The 18,529-nt window shown below is 36.6% G+C and overlaps 2 protein-coding genes across 3 annotated transcripts in view; one reads left to right on the top strand and one right to left on the bottom strand.

The window, feature by feature from the left end:
• FGF14 (fibroblast growth factor 14) overlaps positions 1-11,397 on the top strand; it is a 769,918-nt gene extending 758,521 nt beyond the window's left edge. For both annotated transcript variants that reach the window (XM_066380602.1, XM_066380603.1), the window contains exon 5: positions 4,372-11,397. In XM_066380602.1, coding sequence (XP_066236699.1) covers positions 4,372-4,508 — 137 coding nt within the window. In that variant the 3' untranslated portion in view covers positions 4,509-11,397. The remainder of the gene's footprint in view (positions 1-4,371) is intronic.
• The window catches only part of ITGBL1 (integrin subunit beta like 1), a 227,064-nt gene continuing 219,429 nt past the window's right edge, over positions 10,895-18,529 (bottom strand). The window contains exons 10-11 of the mRNA XM_066380600.1: positions 13,065-13,178; positions 10,895-11,783 (exon numbers count right to left, since the gene is read on the bottom strand). Of these exons, the coding sequence (XP_066236697.1) occupies positions 11,692-11,783; positions 13,065-13,178 (206 nt within the window). The 3' untranslated portion in view covers positions 10,895-11,691. The remainder of the gene's footprint in view (positions 11,784-13,064; positions 13,179-18,529) is intronic.

Here is an 18,529-nt window from a genome sequence, read left to right on the forward strand (position 1 = left end):
TGTAATGTGTGCATCATCCCTGTCACATTTTTACACATTTATTTTTCACATTGATAACTCTGCTGTGGCCTCCAGGAACACTCAGGGACTGCTGGAAATGTTCTTCTCTATCATGACATGGGTGATGGTTGCATAGGTGTCTACTTAAGTTGCACATTTAAGATTTTTACACTCTTCTGTATATAATTATGTTTCTATATATACTTATAGACAGATATATATACATAAATTGATAGAATTTATACACATATACATACCATTAATTTAAAAATGTTAGCAACACTCTCCCCCTACCCATTTCTAATGTCTCAGATGTCACAGCTGCAACCTCCCTAGCCACTAGAGAATTTTAATTAATTAACATTAATTTTTAAAATTTATAATGACATTATAAATCTATGACTGTAACAGTAGTCATATGCTTCTGACTTATTAAAATTACCAAAAATGAAGAGTTAATAACTTGTCTTTAAAGAGCTTATTGATTTACATAATTCCTTTCCAAACTGAGTTAATTGTTTTGTATTCTTAGTTGTGGCATTACCTTCTTTCACATTCACCTATAAACAGTGACTCCATTTCCTTTGACCAGATTCTGAGAGAGCAGGCTACAAACTTTTATTAATTAACCAAATACACCTGCACCTTTCTCACTATTCTTCCAGAACTGTCATTTACTTTTATCAATATACATTTGTTTGAGGAATATAAAATAATTCATACTGAAGCTTTTCAAAAGTGTTTTCTATTTAAATATTTCTGTTTACTTTTCACAGAAAATTAGATCTACAATAAATAAATAAATACACTAGTTTAAACAGTTTGATTTTCTGTTAGTTTTTTATTTCTATGAGAAAGCCTTAACTATTAAGAAAGAATCCAACCTGACCAGGTGGTGGCACAGTGGATAGAGCATCAGACTGGGATGCAGAGGACCCAAGTTTGAAAATCATAAGTCACCAGCTTGAGTGCGGGCCCATCTGGTTTGAGTAAGGCTCATCAACCTGAGCCCAAGGTTGCTGGTTTGAGCAAGGGGTTACTCAGTCTTCTGTAGACTCCAGTCAAGCACATATTAGAAAGCAGTCAATGAACAACTAAGGAGCTACAACAATGAACTGATGCTTCTCATCTCTCTTCCTTCCTGTCTGTCTGTCCCTATCTGTATCTCTCTCTGTCTCTGTCCCTATCACAAAAAAAAGATAAAAAGAAAGAACCACATTGGTTTTATAATTCATGCTTTCTATGTAAGAGTAAGATCATTTGAAATATTGAAACTTAAATATTAATTATATATGAATGTTTAATTTAGCTTTAAATTTGCCTAAGTTTGGGAAACCACTCTTGTTAATGCCATCTTTATAATTTCAATGATACTGACTTCCTATCACCCTTAACTAAATTTGCCTTTAGAGTAAGTCATTGAACCCCAAACGACTAACCACCACAGCCTATCTCAGAAAAGAAAAATGAGGCCAGAGTCTGAAATATGAGTAAATTATTCTCATTATATAATCATTCATAAGGAAAATGAAAGGAGAAATAAGGGATTTGCGGGTGTCTCTGTTATTCTAATATAACAGCTCTATGATATCTCTATTCCTTTAAATAAAATTTTAATCCATCAGACTCACTAATATTCAAATGCAAGTGAAATTTTTAAAAACTAAGTCAAGAGAAGCTCTAAAGAAATCCTGGTTTATTTGCTACCTCTGTCTCTGTACACTAATTTTGTTTTAATATAGACAGTTAAGAATTGACTAAATTTCTAAAACTTTATCCCTTAGCTGCATAAATGTAATGAAAACTGTAAGGGCTTTTATGTCTCTTAACTGAAGCAAAATCTGGAAAGCAGCTATTTGATATATCCAGCAGAAATATCTGAGACTCTAAAGATGTGGTGCAATAATATCCCTAGTGCTTGAACCACACACTGACCCATGGTTGTGTATATGTGTTGTGTATTGTATATGTGAAGTAAAGAAAAACAATAGTTTGAAATAATTAGCAGATAGAAGTACTCTAAAAAAACAATTAAGGAGGTATTGTAATGACAGAAGTTATCACATAGTGCAGTTGACAGAGGAAATTAAATTCAAGCTTCCAGGTCCCATAAGGATATAAATTATATCATTGGAAATGTTAGGACAAATTGGTTACTTGATTAATTATTGATGCTCTGGGTTGGGGCATTCATGTCTTTTACACAACTTCATACTAGACAATCAACATTGATGCTCTTGTGCTGCTGTCTCCTAATTGAATTAGTAGTGGGAGTAAGAGATCGGAAAGCACTTCAAGGGTAAGGATTATAGTAATTCCTTTTATTACCTTGCCAAGTCATTTAATTTAGGTCTGATATACACAAGCACTTTCAAATATATGTGCTGCTGAAAAAAAAATCACATAACAGATTGATACAAAAGGTAAAATCTACCACCTTGAATATGGAGAATGCATATGGTAGTTCATTCTATCTAAACCTAAGGTGTCTTCAAAGAGCACAGTAAGTCCTCACCTTTATCTATAGGCTCTTGGAAACTGCAACTTTAAGTAAAACAACATTACATGAAACCAATTTTAAGCTAATTGGTATAAACAAGAGTTAAGTTCTTATTGCATATTTCTGGCCACAAAAATAACACAAAACTTTTAAATTGAGACCTATAACACTTTTAAGATTAAACATTGAAATAAATGTGAGTTGTACATATACTAAAGGTGAGTAAATACAAGAAAGAGAATTATTTTCCAACCCACTTATTCTAGTTTAGGGGTCAAGGGTGGTGAAGGCTGTCTCTGTAGCTCAGGGCCCAAGGTGAAACTCACTCCTTCCATCACAGACTGTGCTCACACCCATCCTACACCCTCGCAGACTGGGACAACGTAGACATGACAGCTCACCTGACACGCACATCTTTGGGATGCAGGAGGGAACCGGAGTACTCGGAAAAAAACCCACACAGACATGGGGAACACGTGACACTCCACACACACAGTGGCCCTGGTCAGGAATCATTTTTTTTTTCACCAACATTATAATGAAACAAATTAGAATGAAATGATATTATTCTAGGACATGCTATATCATAAACTTTCAAAAGTCTAAAAAAAAAGCAGGTGGGGCAGAGCTAATACACTTCACTCATGTTTCTGATGGTAGATGATTTTAATTCACCTAGTTTTTCCTAAGCATCAATCACTCCTAAATATCATACTTTTTCCCACAATTCCCAAGAATCATTTTCTAAAAAGCCACATGAATCCTTGTGATTAATTGTGTGGCCAGACACTGTTCAGACAGTTTCTCAGAGCTTACCAGATGTCAGTCCCACTAGCTCTCTTATCATTCTGTGCTTCTGCTGATATGACATCAATCATTAGATTTTTAAAATAATATATCATAAAATGAGGCATAGAAAACAGAAAATGCCACACAGTTGCCTTCAGTTTTTCAAGGGTCTCTTTTCATAATCTTGGGAGAGGAAATCTAAACAATGATCTTGGGAAGGCCCTGGCATAGGGAAAATGAGTTCTTTGTTACTGCTTTGTGTAGCTTTGAAGTTGACCCTGGTGTGACTATGTTGCATTTGAGTCACTGGAGAGGACAATAATTTAGTGAGCTAGGGTGTGAATACTTGAAAAGATGAATCAGAATGAGTGGTTCAAGTGTAACAATGTACAGTGGAAGGACAGTCTGAGTTTTCCTCGCTATACCAGAAGTAGGCTTAAGCTTGCTGTTCTCCTATCCCAGGGGTCGGGAACCGTTTTGGCTGAGAGAGCCATGAACACCACATATTTTAAAATGTAATTCCATGAGAGCCATACAATGACCCATGTACGTTATGCATTATCCAATAAAAATTTGATGTTGTCCTGAAGGACAGCTGTGATTGGCTCCAGCCACCTGCAACCATGAACATGAGCGGTCAGAAATGAATGGATTGTAATACATGAGAATGTTTTATATTTTTAACCTTATTTTTTTTATTAAAGATTTGTCTGTGAGCCATACACAGCCATCAAAAGAGCCACATATGGCTCATGAGCTATAAGTTCCCGACCCCTGTCCTATACTGTGTGTGTGGGTATGGGTGTATATCTTGTAAACCTTCTCTCCTAGACAAACAGCCATGCACACCTAGATGCATATTTTAGTTATATAAACCAGAGAATGTAAAGAAAACAATGTCTTCTGTTTACATGGGGGAAATTACTGTTTTAAAACAGGAATTCCTCTCAATGGGATTGCTTTACTTCAGGGAAACAGGTTTGGGCAAACTGTTGAGGTCTGGGCACGTACCAACTTTTGAACCGAACTAGGTAACATTTCCCTTTTTTCCCCTTTCTTCCTGCCCTCTTTCCTGTAACTAGTTGCCATGTACCGAGAACCATCTTTGCATGACGTTGGAGAAACGGTCCCGAAGACCGGGGTGACGCCAAGTAAAAGCACAAGTGCGTCTGCAATAATGAATGGAGGCAAACCAGTCAACAAAAGTAAGACAACATAGCCAGATCCTCACAGGTGTTGTGACTTACTCGTCCTGAGCACAGTTGAGTGATTTATCCTTGCCAGACCTTTCTGCTCCCATGGCTGAGGAGCAGCTGGAAGTAAGCGGATGCTTGCTCTCTGCTGTCTCAAACTTCTTGGTTGCAAGCGAATAAATCTCAACATGTTGCACCCCCCACCAACAAGAAGACACCTGGATAACCAGCTAAACTCAGACCATGGAATGCCCTACCAGATATGGAATGCCTTTTTAATATCTTTTCTGTGACTGTGACACTCATGTGAATGACATACTTCACAAGTACACTCGATACCTTGCCTGCTGACAGCTCCCCATAATCCTTTTTGAGTCCTGTTTCAGCAAAATCCATGTGTTTAAGTTCAATTTTGTAGCACACCAACACTATTGAGTAATTTCTAGTTAGAAGCTGTAAACCTGTGCTATTATGGATTTCTCTTCCTCCCGTTTTTACAGGGCTGCTCGCTCCACTGTCCGTGACCTTTCGCAGGGATTGTGTTCCTCTAAATCTTAAGTGTTGCCGTTGGCTCAGTTCAGAGAGCGATCAGGAAATCAGAAAGCCTTCTAAACCTAATATTATAAATTGCATCATAAAGATTAAGAGTGTTGTCTCTGGCTCACACTATCAAATAAACACACATATACGCTCTGTTCAGTGGCAGGTACTGTGCTCCTGAGGTCGGCGTTGCCGGGGTGAGAAGTGGGTCAAACACAGTCCGTGGGAAGTTCTCTCTGATATGTGTTTGACATCCCCCTATAGTTTCTTTGTGTGTGTGTGTGTGTTTTATACATATCACAAGCTTACTGGTAATGGTAACATTTGCCTTGCCCAGCGAGCAAGACCCACTGGTTTTTGAGAAAGTGGGTCCAAAGAACTCTGTAGGCCTTGTAGGCCTGATTAAGGTTCATTTTTCATCTACTAATCTTCATTATTTGGGAAAAAGAAAAAGAAAAAAATTACAATCCACAAGAGTTGCGCTACCTAAATCCATTTCAGATATAATCCTTCCTATTTTTAATGAACCGAACTTGATGCCCCTCCCCGCCCGGTGTTGGCTGCGTCCCACTCATACTCAGCAGAGCATGGACAAGGCGGCTGTTGTGTTCTTTTCGGCAGCAGCGATGCAAACCTTAGTTATAAATTAGACTTTAATATTTTTGGTGTTTAATGACAAGTTTTTAAACTGGACACATTAGGAAAAAAATTTTTTTTAGCTCAGCATGCTGAGTTGGGTACTGTTGTATTTCACCAGTCCATACCTCTTCCTCGGCTGCTCGGGGCCAGGTCACCCCGGGGCTGGGAGAGAGGTGCCTTGCCATGATCTCAGAATTCAGTCTGTTGAATTGTTCCAGATAAAGTGAAAGGCAAACCAACACGTGCAAACATCAGGTTTTCGGTCCATTCAACCGATTTGCTTTTGTTTTGCTTTCTTAATTTCCTTTTAAATAACTCTGAGCTTAGGAAAGACAACTACCTAGAAAGGCCATGAATAGTTGACTACACCGTGAAGAAACCATGCAAAATGTTCAATATTGGATATAAAGAGCTTCAAATGTTTAATAATAAACCCTCTGGAAATATATTTGTTAACTCTGTGTATACTTAATAAAATTCAATGTTTTGTCCTCAGAAGAGTTAATTGAGACCAAACGGAACCTCATTTATAGACAACTATATGTGGGATCAACATCTGGCCTCTTGTTATTATTTCCATGTGGAAGGATGACCCAGGCACCACTGCCCCCAACCCCATCTGCACTGTATTTACTGAGAAATTATTTTGTCACTGCTTTTCTAAGTCTCCATGACAGCCCTTGCCCAGCATTTAAAAATATTGGCCTGCTTAGCTGATTAAAGATTTAGTATAAATTTAACTGTTTATGCTTATTTCATTTTCATATTGGATTCCATTTTAATAAATAAAAAGTTAGCATAATGTTTGAGTAGATTTATTGTTGATAATGCTAAAGTACAAATACAACAAAATAATTCCTTGAACTATTCTTGATTTCTTGTTACACCATTTTGAAGCCTATTGTTTTTAACAGGATAAGTTAAAATACATTAAACAAATTAACTATTTAAGGAAGACATATAAACCATAATATGTGGCAGACTATGAATACTTAAACTTGAAATTCCAATTAAATGGGTTTACAGACACTGCTTACCCCAACTCACATACACGCACATATACACATACGTATACACACACACATACACACACACATCAAACAACCCCACCAATTTGCTTTTGGTAATCAGCCGTACTTGGTGTGAATTTTTTCCCCTGCAAACTTATTTATTGGTTAAAATTAAGACAAGATTTATTTTTCTAAATGACAGAGATTTATGTTAACTTTGCACCTTTTATATATATATATATATATATGAGTTGTCTATAAGGGCATTTATCCCTGTTAATGGATATCAAAATACTTTCTTCTAATATATGTGTAGACATATTGCAGTGAGGCCTTTGTTTTCTGTAAATTAGTCTGATTATTTACTTTGTGTCTGGTCTCATCTGTTGCACAGGACAGGGACAGCACTGGTGCACTGCATGTGGTAGGGCCTGGGTGTCAAGAACTGTTGGTATGTATTACTCAATTTACATAGAAAGAATGTCTACATTGTACAGTTTCTGTGTTTAGTATCATTTGTTATATTCACAAATACAACACATTGAATAAAAATATTTCTATGAAGGCATATTATAAAACATCAACCAACTTTATGTAATGAAATGGCATTGCATCGCCCACGAATATAGGGATATCTTATGTAAATAAGTTGGTAAATTCAATTTCCCCCTTTACAATACCAAAGAAAATTTTAGCTCTTGAGGATACCTCTCTTGCTATATTTCCAGGATAAAACATTCCTCTTCTTTTCCCCTCAAAAATCAAGTTTGCTGTTATTAAGTAAGTGGAATCTGTCACTAACTGATGTTCTGTGTAGTAAATCTGATGGACTTCATTGTATTTACAGACAATGTGTTTTGTATCTACATGTACATATGTCTATTGTATTGAGTCTAATACCACATTCCATTCGCACACATATCTGGTGTGGGAGGGTTATTTCTACTGATTTGTTACGTTGGCTGATTGCTTCGCCCATCCCTCAGCAACACTGGGGAATATTAATATTTCATTACTATTTGATATTTCAAATGACATTATTTTTATTTTCTTAAAGCTTGTTTTCTAAAATGTTTTGCTAAACCTTTACTTGGAAAAATGAGAGAAGAGATGCAAATGGTCCACCCTATGCAAAGAGTAAGTTGGTACTGAGCAACATTTCATTATAAATCCTGGAGAATTTAGGAATTCTTGCACTAAATGTTCACTAGCCCTAAGTGGGTTGGGATAGAGGGTGATTTTTAGGAGCTCCACGATGAACCTGTAAGATTCTTGCTGCAGTTCTTCAAATTGCTTGCTTCTTGGAGAGTAAGCACAGTTTTGTTTTGTTTTGTTTTTTATCACACTTGGCCAGTTGCTTAATTAATGCCTGAAGCACTAAAACTGTCAGATATTTTCAGGTTTACCAATGTCAGATTAGCTTCTTAAAAAAAAAGAAACCAGTACAACAGAAAAACTTATTGCTCTTTATGTTAGATATCTATTATGTCATTTAAAGTTTTCTCCCTAACATTATAGAAAGAATTACCATATCAAAGAGAGACAGGTGGGCAAAGGGAAGATAAATGGAGACAGGAAGAGATTTTGCTGTGGGTGACGGGCACATGATGCAGTGTGCAGGTGATAGTTTATTGAGTTGTACACTTGAAACCTGTATGGTTTTGTGTACCAATGTCACACCAATAAATTCAGTTAAAAAAGAAATTTAGGTTAGAAGAAAGTGAAAATATTTGAAAATTATTTTTAATTTCATCTCAGAACAAGACTATATCCAGGGAAAGCAGCTGAGCTAAATGCAGGTTTCTCAAAATCCAGATGTGAGTTGTGTTACTCTGGAGTAAAATACATTTTATAGTTTAAGTTCCTTAGCTTACAGGGTGGTACACAGGGACGGTTGACTCTTGGACACTGAATAGGGTTTCAAAGTTTTGAAAACAAGTCTGTAAACAAAGGCTAAGATTTGTGTTGTTTTTATTCTAGGTTTTCCATATCATTCAGTCTAACCCTGATGTTTGATGGCACAGGCTGTGTTTATATTTGAGGAGGTGAAGTCATTTCTTTCGATGTGTTGAAAGAATCTAGAGGAGCTCAAGGAGTCCAGGGAGAAAATGAGGTAGTATAAAGGTTCTCCTGTTAGGTTTAGAACCTTAGTTGAATTCTATTTAAAAGTCATCCTGAAAGAATTCCTCAGTGATGGTTTACCATGCAAGTAGGATTTGTGCCAATATCACTTACAAACTTGTTGCATCCTTCTCAATTGACATTAATCCCACTTTTACTTAGGACAAAATTGAACAAGCAAATATCCTTGCCCTGCCATTTTTAAAGAGGGGTTTCTATCTAAGCAATAGAATCAAAAGTACAAAATCACATTAAAGAGGGGTAGAAAGTGTGTCGTTACAGGTAATTATGTTTTCTTTTCCAATTTAAACATGTAAATTAAATCACTTCTCAATAGAACATTTGATGTTTGGAAAGTAGAGTCAAATCACACACACACACACACACACACACACACAGAGAAAGAGAGAGAGAGAGGGAGGGAAATATGCAAAATTTGGTTCAATAGTTTCTGGCTAAATGAACTCAGTAAATAGCTAACTGCCATGTATTTTCAGCTTGTCAAAAAAATGTAGACAAAGCACATTTTGAACTTTGTCATACACATTTCTCCATATTTAAAGATTTTCTTTAAAAACATAAATGCCGAGGACATTTTTCTTGTCATTTAAAAAGAGAAACACTCTTGTTGTAGTTGCTGTTAATAAAAAATGATAATAAATATAGAGAATTACAAGAAAAATATGACACATCTAGGGTTATGTGAGGAGACAGAGGAAATTAAGGGCAGTGCCAGCAGAGTACAGGTGGCCAATACTCCCCAGCTGTGAACCAAATCCACCTCGCAATTGGTTTTTATGGCCCAAGAGCTCAGAATGAGTTTTTGTTGTTTGGGTGTTTGTTTGCTTTTTTACAGTTTTAAACTATCAAATGCAAACAAAATATATGCAACAGAGATGTATGTGGCCTTTGAAGTCTAAAATATTTACTGTCTGGTCCTTTTCATAAAAAGTAGAGCTCTGCAGTAAGGGAATCTGGATGCCATTTATACTATGATGGCTGAATAATGCAGTGAATTCCAACGCATCCATCATCAAATAAGTCATCGTTGAACTTGCTACTGAACAATTAGGATAGGTTTGTTTGAGGCTTAAAATGTTTAGATAGAAAAGAGGAAAGAATATAATATATATAATTTCTTAACTACTCACACTTCATTCTACAAAACTGATGATCTCAATTGACATACTCAACAATCAAGATACAACTATAAGGCTGCACTCCTTCATTTCAGGATAGAGATAACAATTGTATAAATCAATTAAAGTACAAGAACACTATTAGTATTATAAAAATCGGAATCCATTAAATTTTCTTATAAATCATTTTCAGTATAAATTTTAAGTAACTCAGCAGATACATATTTTTCTCACATGTGGTGATTTGACTTATAAAGTTTAAGCCATGACTCTAGAATATTTACATCAGTAAGTAAAATTTCCAAGTAAAACTTTTCATCTTAAACAATATGAAAATGATTTTATTACATCAGTGTAGAATTTTACAAAATATAATTCACATTTAGAAACAAGTGGGCTTTTTAAAACTCTAAATAACTAAAGTTTGCTTAAATTAATAAATGTAAGTAGATCTTACTGCAAATATGTAAGGGAAGTCCAAATTATTGTACATTTTCATAGTTAAATGTGTTTCATAGAGAGTAAATATCACCATAAAGAAAATTAACATTTTGCTTCTACCACGGAGTGAATATTTGTCATTTCTAGTTAAGCCATTTCCAGACATTTTTTTAATCCTCTGAGCTTTTTTACTGGTGTCATTTTATCATAGTATCTCTTCTTGATGTCTATGCATGACCCTACTTTTCCAGTGAGTAATGTATATTTAGAAGTTACAGAATCTTTTAAGAGAGATGAGTACACATTTTAGGCCCATAACAGAGCTAACTAGATACTTTTAAAAGATAAGTTACCATGGAGTAATTAACTGGTGAAAAATTATATGCCTGGCACGTGTAACCCATGCCCAGTTTTAAAAACGTTCTAATACCCGAAAATGGATACTTTTGAATAAGTTTTCTTTTTTTTTTTTTTTTTTTTTTTTTTGGTTAAGCATCAGTTGAAATACATATAGACACAGAGTGTAAACAACTTATATCACTATTTATTAAAATTTTTAAATTGTACATTTTTCATAATTTCTTCTTTCATCTGAAGAGAATCTTCTTTTGTCAGCTTAAAGTGAGACTAGACAAATGACTCTTTCACTAAAAATGACCAGTATTTTCCCAAAAACACTGGTGATCTGGCCTCTGCCTCCCACCCAATCCAACATTGCACTTCACGTGTGTTTTTCTCCATTCTCCCCATATGGAAATACTGAGTGATATGGAATCCTGGAAAAATATGAACAGACTTTTGTGAGGATGTATCTTTTCTTTAGATTGTAAAATGGACTTTCTTCTGTAAGAATGTGCATTTCTAACAACCATGTAAGTCAGCGTTTCTCAACTCTGGCTCTATTGACATTTAAAGCCAGAAATCTCTGTCATGAGGGGGCTGTCTTGTGCACTGTAGGGTGTTTAGCAGCATCCCTGGCCTCTATCCACGAGGTGCCTGTAGCACATTCTCTCACCCCACCCAGAGTGACAATCAAAATTGTCTATCTGCATTGCCAAATCTTTACTGGGTGGCAAAGTAGCCTTTCTGAGAACAACTGATGTAAATTGTGAAAGAAAATTTCTTTCTGGTGTTATTGACCTCAGAGTCTGCTCAAGCATTTGTAATGGGTGTCCACATTCCGTTCAGGCTTTCAGAAATAGAAAAGCATACAATCGTCTGTTTGACTTGTCTTCATGGTGATTATACACGGTTTCCTCTGCATTTATATGTTCTAATAGTCTACAAAAATAAGAATCCAGTCCTCTCCCATCTAACTGTTAAGGATATTCTGTGCCAAGCCAGATTTCACATGCGTTTCCATTCCATCCATCCCAACATTCACAGTTTCCACAGCTACATATTCCATTCCCTGCAAAAAAATACACAGGAGAATTATTGTGATTGGAATGTACCAAGTTAAAATACTTTATTACAAACCATAGCTGTTTATACTCAAAGCCACTTCACTAATCTCCTACAAGTTTTGCTATTGTGCAGCCATTTTATTACCATCTTATTGAGCAGCTGTAAGCGATCTGATTTTTTAAACCATTAATGTTAACGGTGCTGCCATCTTGTTAGTATCAATCTGGTGGTGACCAGCAGTATCGCGGCAGCTGGGCTTCCATGTCATATTTTTGTTTTTCTATAGAGAGCCGGTTATGTGTCACTTATGAGTAAAGGCTAAAGAACGTAAAGGCCCTTGACATAGAATGAGGTAGGATGAATAATCAGCTAGAAGAAGAGCCTTGTGGAGTAGGGACAGACAGAAAGTGGCCGTTTAGCTTAATGACACACAGATATTCATCTTTTACCTTTAGCTAGAAACAAGGAGAATAAATATACCTGTCTCAATTATCCCTGTAACTTGCTTAAGAAAATGTATTTTATAACCAATTATTAGGATTCAATAACTGAATATAGCAGTATCTATTATACTCCTAGGATGTTTTCATATTCTTAATAACATTTTTTTAATTTTTTAATTTTAATTTTATTTTATTAATTTTAGAGAGGAGAGGGAGAGACAGACAGACAGACAGACAGAGAGAGAGAGAGAGAGGAGAGACAGAGAGAGAGAAGGGGGGAGGAGCTGGAAGTATCAACTCCCATATGTGCCTTGACCAGGCAAGCCCAGGGTTTTGAACCAGCAACCTCAACATTTCCAGGTCGACGCTTTATCCACTGTGCCACCACAGATCAGGCTGTTTTCATATTCTTATCCCTTCAATACACACATATTTCATTCCTTAAAAACAAGTAACATACCAACCAACTCTGATACCTGGGTCCAGTTTAAAAATAATATTCAGTTCCTTACACCATGCTCAAAGTGAAATAGTTGTCAAGAGAATGATTTTCTTTTTGTAATATATAAAACTGCATATGTGTAAGTTGTGAGGTTATTTTTTGGAATTTTTTCCTCAAAATCATATAATTTGAGTGCATTCGTTTGTATTCTTCTATGCCTGGGAATAACATTATTGCTTATTCACAAATGCCCACCTTCTTTATGTAATTTATATTAATATTTGGTCCTTGGGTAAATAGAAACAGTCCTTCCCAGTGATCTACAATAATATGTGATGTTTGTCATTTGCCTTTATTGCAAAATGTGGCATAGATCATTTAGAGTAGGTCAGTACTGCACCTGTACAAATGAGCCCATCATGTTTGTCGCAGTCCCTGTCATCACAGTCACAGAATTCTCCTGAAATATACCATTCTTCAGCAAAACAAATGCACTTTCCACAGTGACAAGAACCTGAAATCACAAAGGGTATTATTGGCTGTCACCTCATAACTAAAGGTTTCCATCTAAAATAGAATATCATCAATGTACTTACTGACAATAGGGTTTTAATAACCTATCTTCTAAAGGTAAAAGTATATTATGGAATAGCCAGTTGCTCAGAAGAGAGCTTTACTTACTGTAATTCATAAAGGTTACCCAAGGAAGGCTTCATTCTGGATCTAGACAGTTGCAATTAGCCTTGAGCAAATGTTCCATGGCTCAGTCTGGTTGAAATGTCAGTGAGAGCAGAATGTGGTTGATTTTTATAGATAGCCTTCCAAAAAGGTGTTCAGAAACAGATGTTTTTTATTTTTCTGAATTGAATCATGTTTTCAAAGTGTCTGTCCTTTAAAGGAATTGAATAGTTAATTCTCTTAAGTGAGGGTGCATTTTATAATTGAAATAAATATTGAATTTATTGTGCTTATATTTTTGGATTTTTTTTAGATAATTTTCTTAAAGTAAGAACACACCTGCATACTAGGTGGCTCATTTAAGTGCTAAAAATATACACACAATCACTCATGCATATTTGACTTATCAAATTTCAATTTTGGGATTTCCTGCTATAATCCAGGATACCTCTAACTACTTCCCCAAATATCTTTTATGAAGCTCTTGATTTAACCAACTTTCTCATTACTTCACTCTTTTCCCCTCTTTTTGCTTTCTACCTACTTAAAAACTTCTTCTTTGGTTATTAAAATATTTTGGTTTACTGAGAAACAATTTTATTAATGGTACATGTAGAAAAGAAAATATATAAATTAAATGGTGTCAAAAAGAGAAGAAAGTTCTCTCATTTTAAATGTGACAGGCTAAAAAATCCTCCCATGATAAAATTACTTCTACAACAGCAGTAAAGGAAACTTTAAGATTAAAAATAAATACATATAAGAAGGCCTTCCTCTTCCTTTTCTTTCCTTGGATTGATTGTTTTTTTCTAAATGTGATTTCCTTTTATTAAAGAAGGTTGTCATCTTAAAAGAATATGAAATAGAAAAGGTATTTTGACATATTTAACAAAATTCTAGATCTAATAAATTCAAAATATATTGGGAGGGGGCAGGAATCCATCATTATTGTCTCTGTGAAACATAGTGACTAAAAAATGAGTTAATAAGATGGATGATCAAAATAATTAGAGAAAGAAATTTATATTTATTACTGATATCATAAAATGATTCATAATAAATGTTAAATTGTACATTTTGTCCCAGGTATTAAGCTCATCGTGCCATTTCATATAATGGAAACTAATATGTGCATTTTAGCTGCAAGAATCCCCAATGGCCAAATTACTCTTAATATTCCTTGTCACACTTCTCTTCTCAAGTTAAGAGAAAAGTCAAAATTTGTTACCTGCTGAGAACTATGTTTACATTTATTAACTTCTTAACTGCAGCATGATTTTATTTAGTCTTGACTTGTTTTACTGATGGTCTAGGTTGATTTGCATGCCCTTAAATAAAATAGACAACGTTCTTCTAATGAGTGACCAATACCCTCTTGGTTGCTTAGGACCCATAACTCGGCCTCCCAGGTCAGTCTGTGAGAGTTAGCAGTCTCATACAGGTACAATGTTTCTTTATTTTAAAATGTTTATTCTAGGCCCTGGCCGGTTGGCTCAGCGGTAGAGCGTCGGCCTGGCATGTGGGGGACCCGGGTTCGATTCCCAGCCAGGGCACATAGGAGAAGCGCCCATTTGCTTCTCCACCCCCCCTCCTTCCTCTCTGTCTCTCTCTTCCCCTCCTGCAGCCAAGGCTCCATTGGAGCAAAGATGGCCCGGGCGCTGGGGATGGCTCCTTGGCCTCTGCCCCAGGCGCTAGAGTGGCTCTGGTCGCGGCAGAGCGACGCCCCGGAGGGGCAGAGCATCGCCCCCTGGTGGGCAAAGCGTCGCCCCTGGTGGGCGTGCCGGGTGGATCCCAGTCGGGTGCATGCGGGAGTCTGTCTAACTATCTCTCCCTGTTTCAAGCTTCAGAAAAATACAAAAAAATAAAAAATAAATAAAATAAAATAAAATGTTTATTCTAATTTTAAAGATTTTCTGTCAATTTTCCAGGCACAGAAATATTCAACATTTGACTTCACATTTTGCAAATGGTTAGAGCAGTATTGGAAAACGAAGAAAATTTGAGGCATTTTAACAACTTCATTCATATATCCTCAGAAGTATCATATTTAGTGCTTTATTTCTATTGTTGGAGGAAGATTATTTGAAGAATCTGTTTTTAATTGTTTCTAAAATAGTATCTCCCTTTAATTTCCAAAATTGTTTCTACAACATAAGCAGAAGTAAATGACTTTATATATTCATATTTCCATATTAGACCTTGCATATCCTTTTCCCCCATAATTCATAAAAAAAAAAAAGATCACATTTCATCATGAAGCTTGTCACTTGGCTCTAGAACTATTCTGATCACTGCTCTTGCTTCTAGAGAGCTTAGTTTCAGACCATAGTAAAGTATTGTCCTAAAACTGGTAGGCTTCATTAAAGTTAGTATGAGGTATACATTTGACAAGTAAATCCCACTTCCAAAAGTCTACTAGTCACTGAAATACTTAGAATGAAAATTGGGGCTTGATTTTTGTATGTGTTGTGAAAAACTAGCTTTTCTTGGTCAGCATTTTCCCCAGCTGTGTTGTTTCTTCCTGTTTCTCAACCTCAGTGCATCTTAGAGGTAGGAAATTCTGCTCCTGCTTGTGAAACTAAGGGTAGCATAGCATATAATAACAACTCAGTGTGATCGCTACTAAGACGTAGCACCTTTGTTATGGAGGGCTGTGGTTCTTTTCGACAATACTGGAGTCACACTGCCCATCTCCGGAAGGGGGAAAAACTTAAGGAGAGGATTCTGTCAGACAGATATAAGCCACATGACTGCCAAGAGGTGACCAATTATTCAGCTCAGCTGGATCAGGACCCACTCATGACCATGAGACCCAGTCTAGCCATAGGAAGCAGCTGGTCAGTCTTCGCAGGAACTCTGGGTGGTAAATGCATGACCACGACACCACTAACTCATTCATTTTCTTTCTCAGTACAAGGACCCTTAAGAATGCTCCAATCTCCTTTCTATGCTTCTTACTGGCTTCCATTCCTAGGGAATCAGCCACATTTTCTCATTTGTCTTCAGGACATCTTTATGACCTAAGAAGGGGAAAGAAATGCAATTGTTCTGCCTTCTTTCTCAGTACAAGGACCCTTAAGAATGCTCCAATCTCTTTTCTATGCTTCTTACTGGCTTCCATTCCTAGGGAATCAGCCACATTTTCTCATTTGTCTTCAGAACATTTTTATGACCTAAGAAGGGGAAAGAAATGTAATTCTTCTGCCTTCAAAGATGAGAAAATGGAAATACAAAGGGAATAAGGGAGTTGCTCAGGGTCACACGGGCAATAATCAACCGTTAACCTAAGATTTCAGTCCAATTCAATCTACTAGTCTTATCTACCTATCTCCCTATCTGTGATGCCTCTCACAAGAAAAACATTCATGTAGTTTCAAAAAGTGAGTTATGTATTCCTAATGATCTGAGTGACAGCTCTATGTGGTGAAGCAACTAAAACGCTGATCTATGTCTGGATTCTGAAGCCTGACTTTTACCCTGTCTCTTTTCAGGGACATGGAACCAGCTAGGGAGGAGTGGAGATGAGGAAAAGGTGGGTGGGTGGTTGTACCATGGGCTTATTTGGATGATGTAGGACCTAAAAGTATCATTGTGAGAGTCCTAAGTAGACATTTAATGACATGTGATTACAGCCATTGTCAGGCAACATCTTTAAGAATATTAGAGGTCATGACTTGAACCTGAGTTGAAGTTATTATCAAGGTAAAAAGGTTATTATGTACTCCTGGATACAAACAAACATCCAAACAAACAAACCGCCATTGAATTATATCATGTATTCCACAAAGGTAGCTAAGCTTTAGGAGAGACCTGGCTCTCAGCTCATCTCTCTGGTTATTCACAAAAACAGTGTGAGTCTGGGGGGAGCACCTTTGTTCGATGCCCCGTAAACAAGTGGACTTTCTCTTTCCTTCATCAAGCCTGACAAAATGCTGCAACCCGACATCCCAGCAGGCAGTTTCCACTATTGTACTAACGACTCCATCTGTTATGAAGGTCACAACAATGTATCTTGTTTTAAATTTTTCTATGGAGTGATTTATTGTCTTGGCTATAAATTTGTAAAGAAATAAAACGCTATTTCTTCATCGTCTCCTCAGGTGACGGCTTTATTCACAGCTCACGGGAAGCGCACAGTTCAGATTTGCCTTTTTGGTGGAAATAGCTGGGTGCAGGCTACTCAAGGGTATGCCATGGTGACCTCATGCCCACTGCTCCTACCTGTCCCCTAGGTGGAGAAAGAAAAATTCTCTGATTTCCTTTGTGATAATCAGGGTGAGGGGTTTTCATTAAAATTTTGAGGAAAAGTATATGGAATTCCGGCAAGTCCATGAAATCTATCAAGAAATACCTGGCCCTATTTAAATAAGTCAGAAGAGGTTTTTCTTCTCTACCGCCATGTCAAAAACGCTTAGTCTATTTTATGAGTTACCCTTTCTGTTGTTCTTGCAGTGGGGCTGGGGTGGTACCCTGCACGGGGACAGAAATAACTGCTGTGTCCCTACTGTTCTCTCTGTGCCTGTGAAAGAGTCCAGTTCCCCGGTCTTAGTTTTAGTCCCATTCTATAATCTGGCACTGACATCTCTAGAATAAGAGGAAAGAAAGGAGCAGACAGCCAGCTGTTGTGGACAATACAATGTCCACCATTATCACTAACACCAGCCTCAAAACAGGCCGCCTTGAGACCGTTTCTATAATCCCTTTTGAATTTAAAGACAGAAAACCTGCTACCCATTGAAAGATAAACAAACAGCCTAGAATGTATGTTATAAACCGTTCTTTGATCTGTAGATAGTGTTCCATCACCTAAAGTGTGAAAAAGACATTAACCGGAGAGATTTTCTTGTGTTGAGGAAATTACTCTGGGTTCACCATTTTCTTTGGCATTTTCGATGCTGACAACAAGAATCTGTCCTCAGAAGGTAATAACTTTAATAAGAATGTTTATTTCTGGAAAATAAGCTGCTCCTCTTTTTTTGCATGAAATTCATTTTAAGAGATGGCAGGCTGGTATTCAACACTCAGGTGAGCCTGGCTTTCTGCTTCCTTCCTGCATCTGCAATGGGACATGACTGAGCAAAAAGACCTGCTTAAGAGTAATGTTAATGATTCGATGGCTGATTTTTAAAATGAACAAATAGAAACAAGCACATCAATGTTATAATGCAGGGGAGTTTCCTCATTCAA

The sequence above is a fragment of the Saccopteryx leptura genome, chromosome 4 (genome assembly GCF_036850995.1).
Source record: "Saccopteryx leptura isolate mSacLep1 chromosome 4, mSacLep1_pri_phased_curated, whole genome shotgun sequence".
NCBI classification, from domain to species: Eukaryota; Metazoa; Chordata; class Mammalia; order Chiroptera; family Emballonuridae; genus Saccopteryx; species Saccopteryx leptura.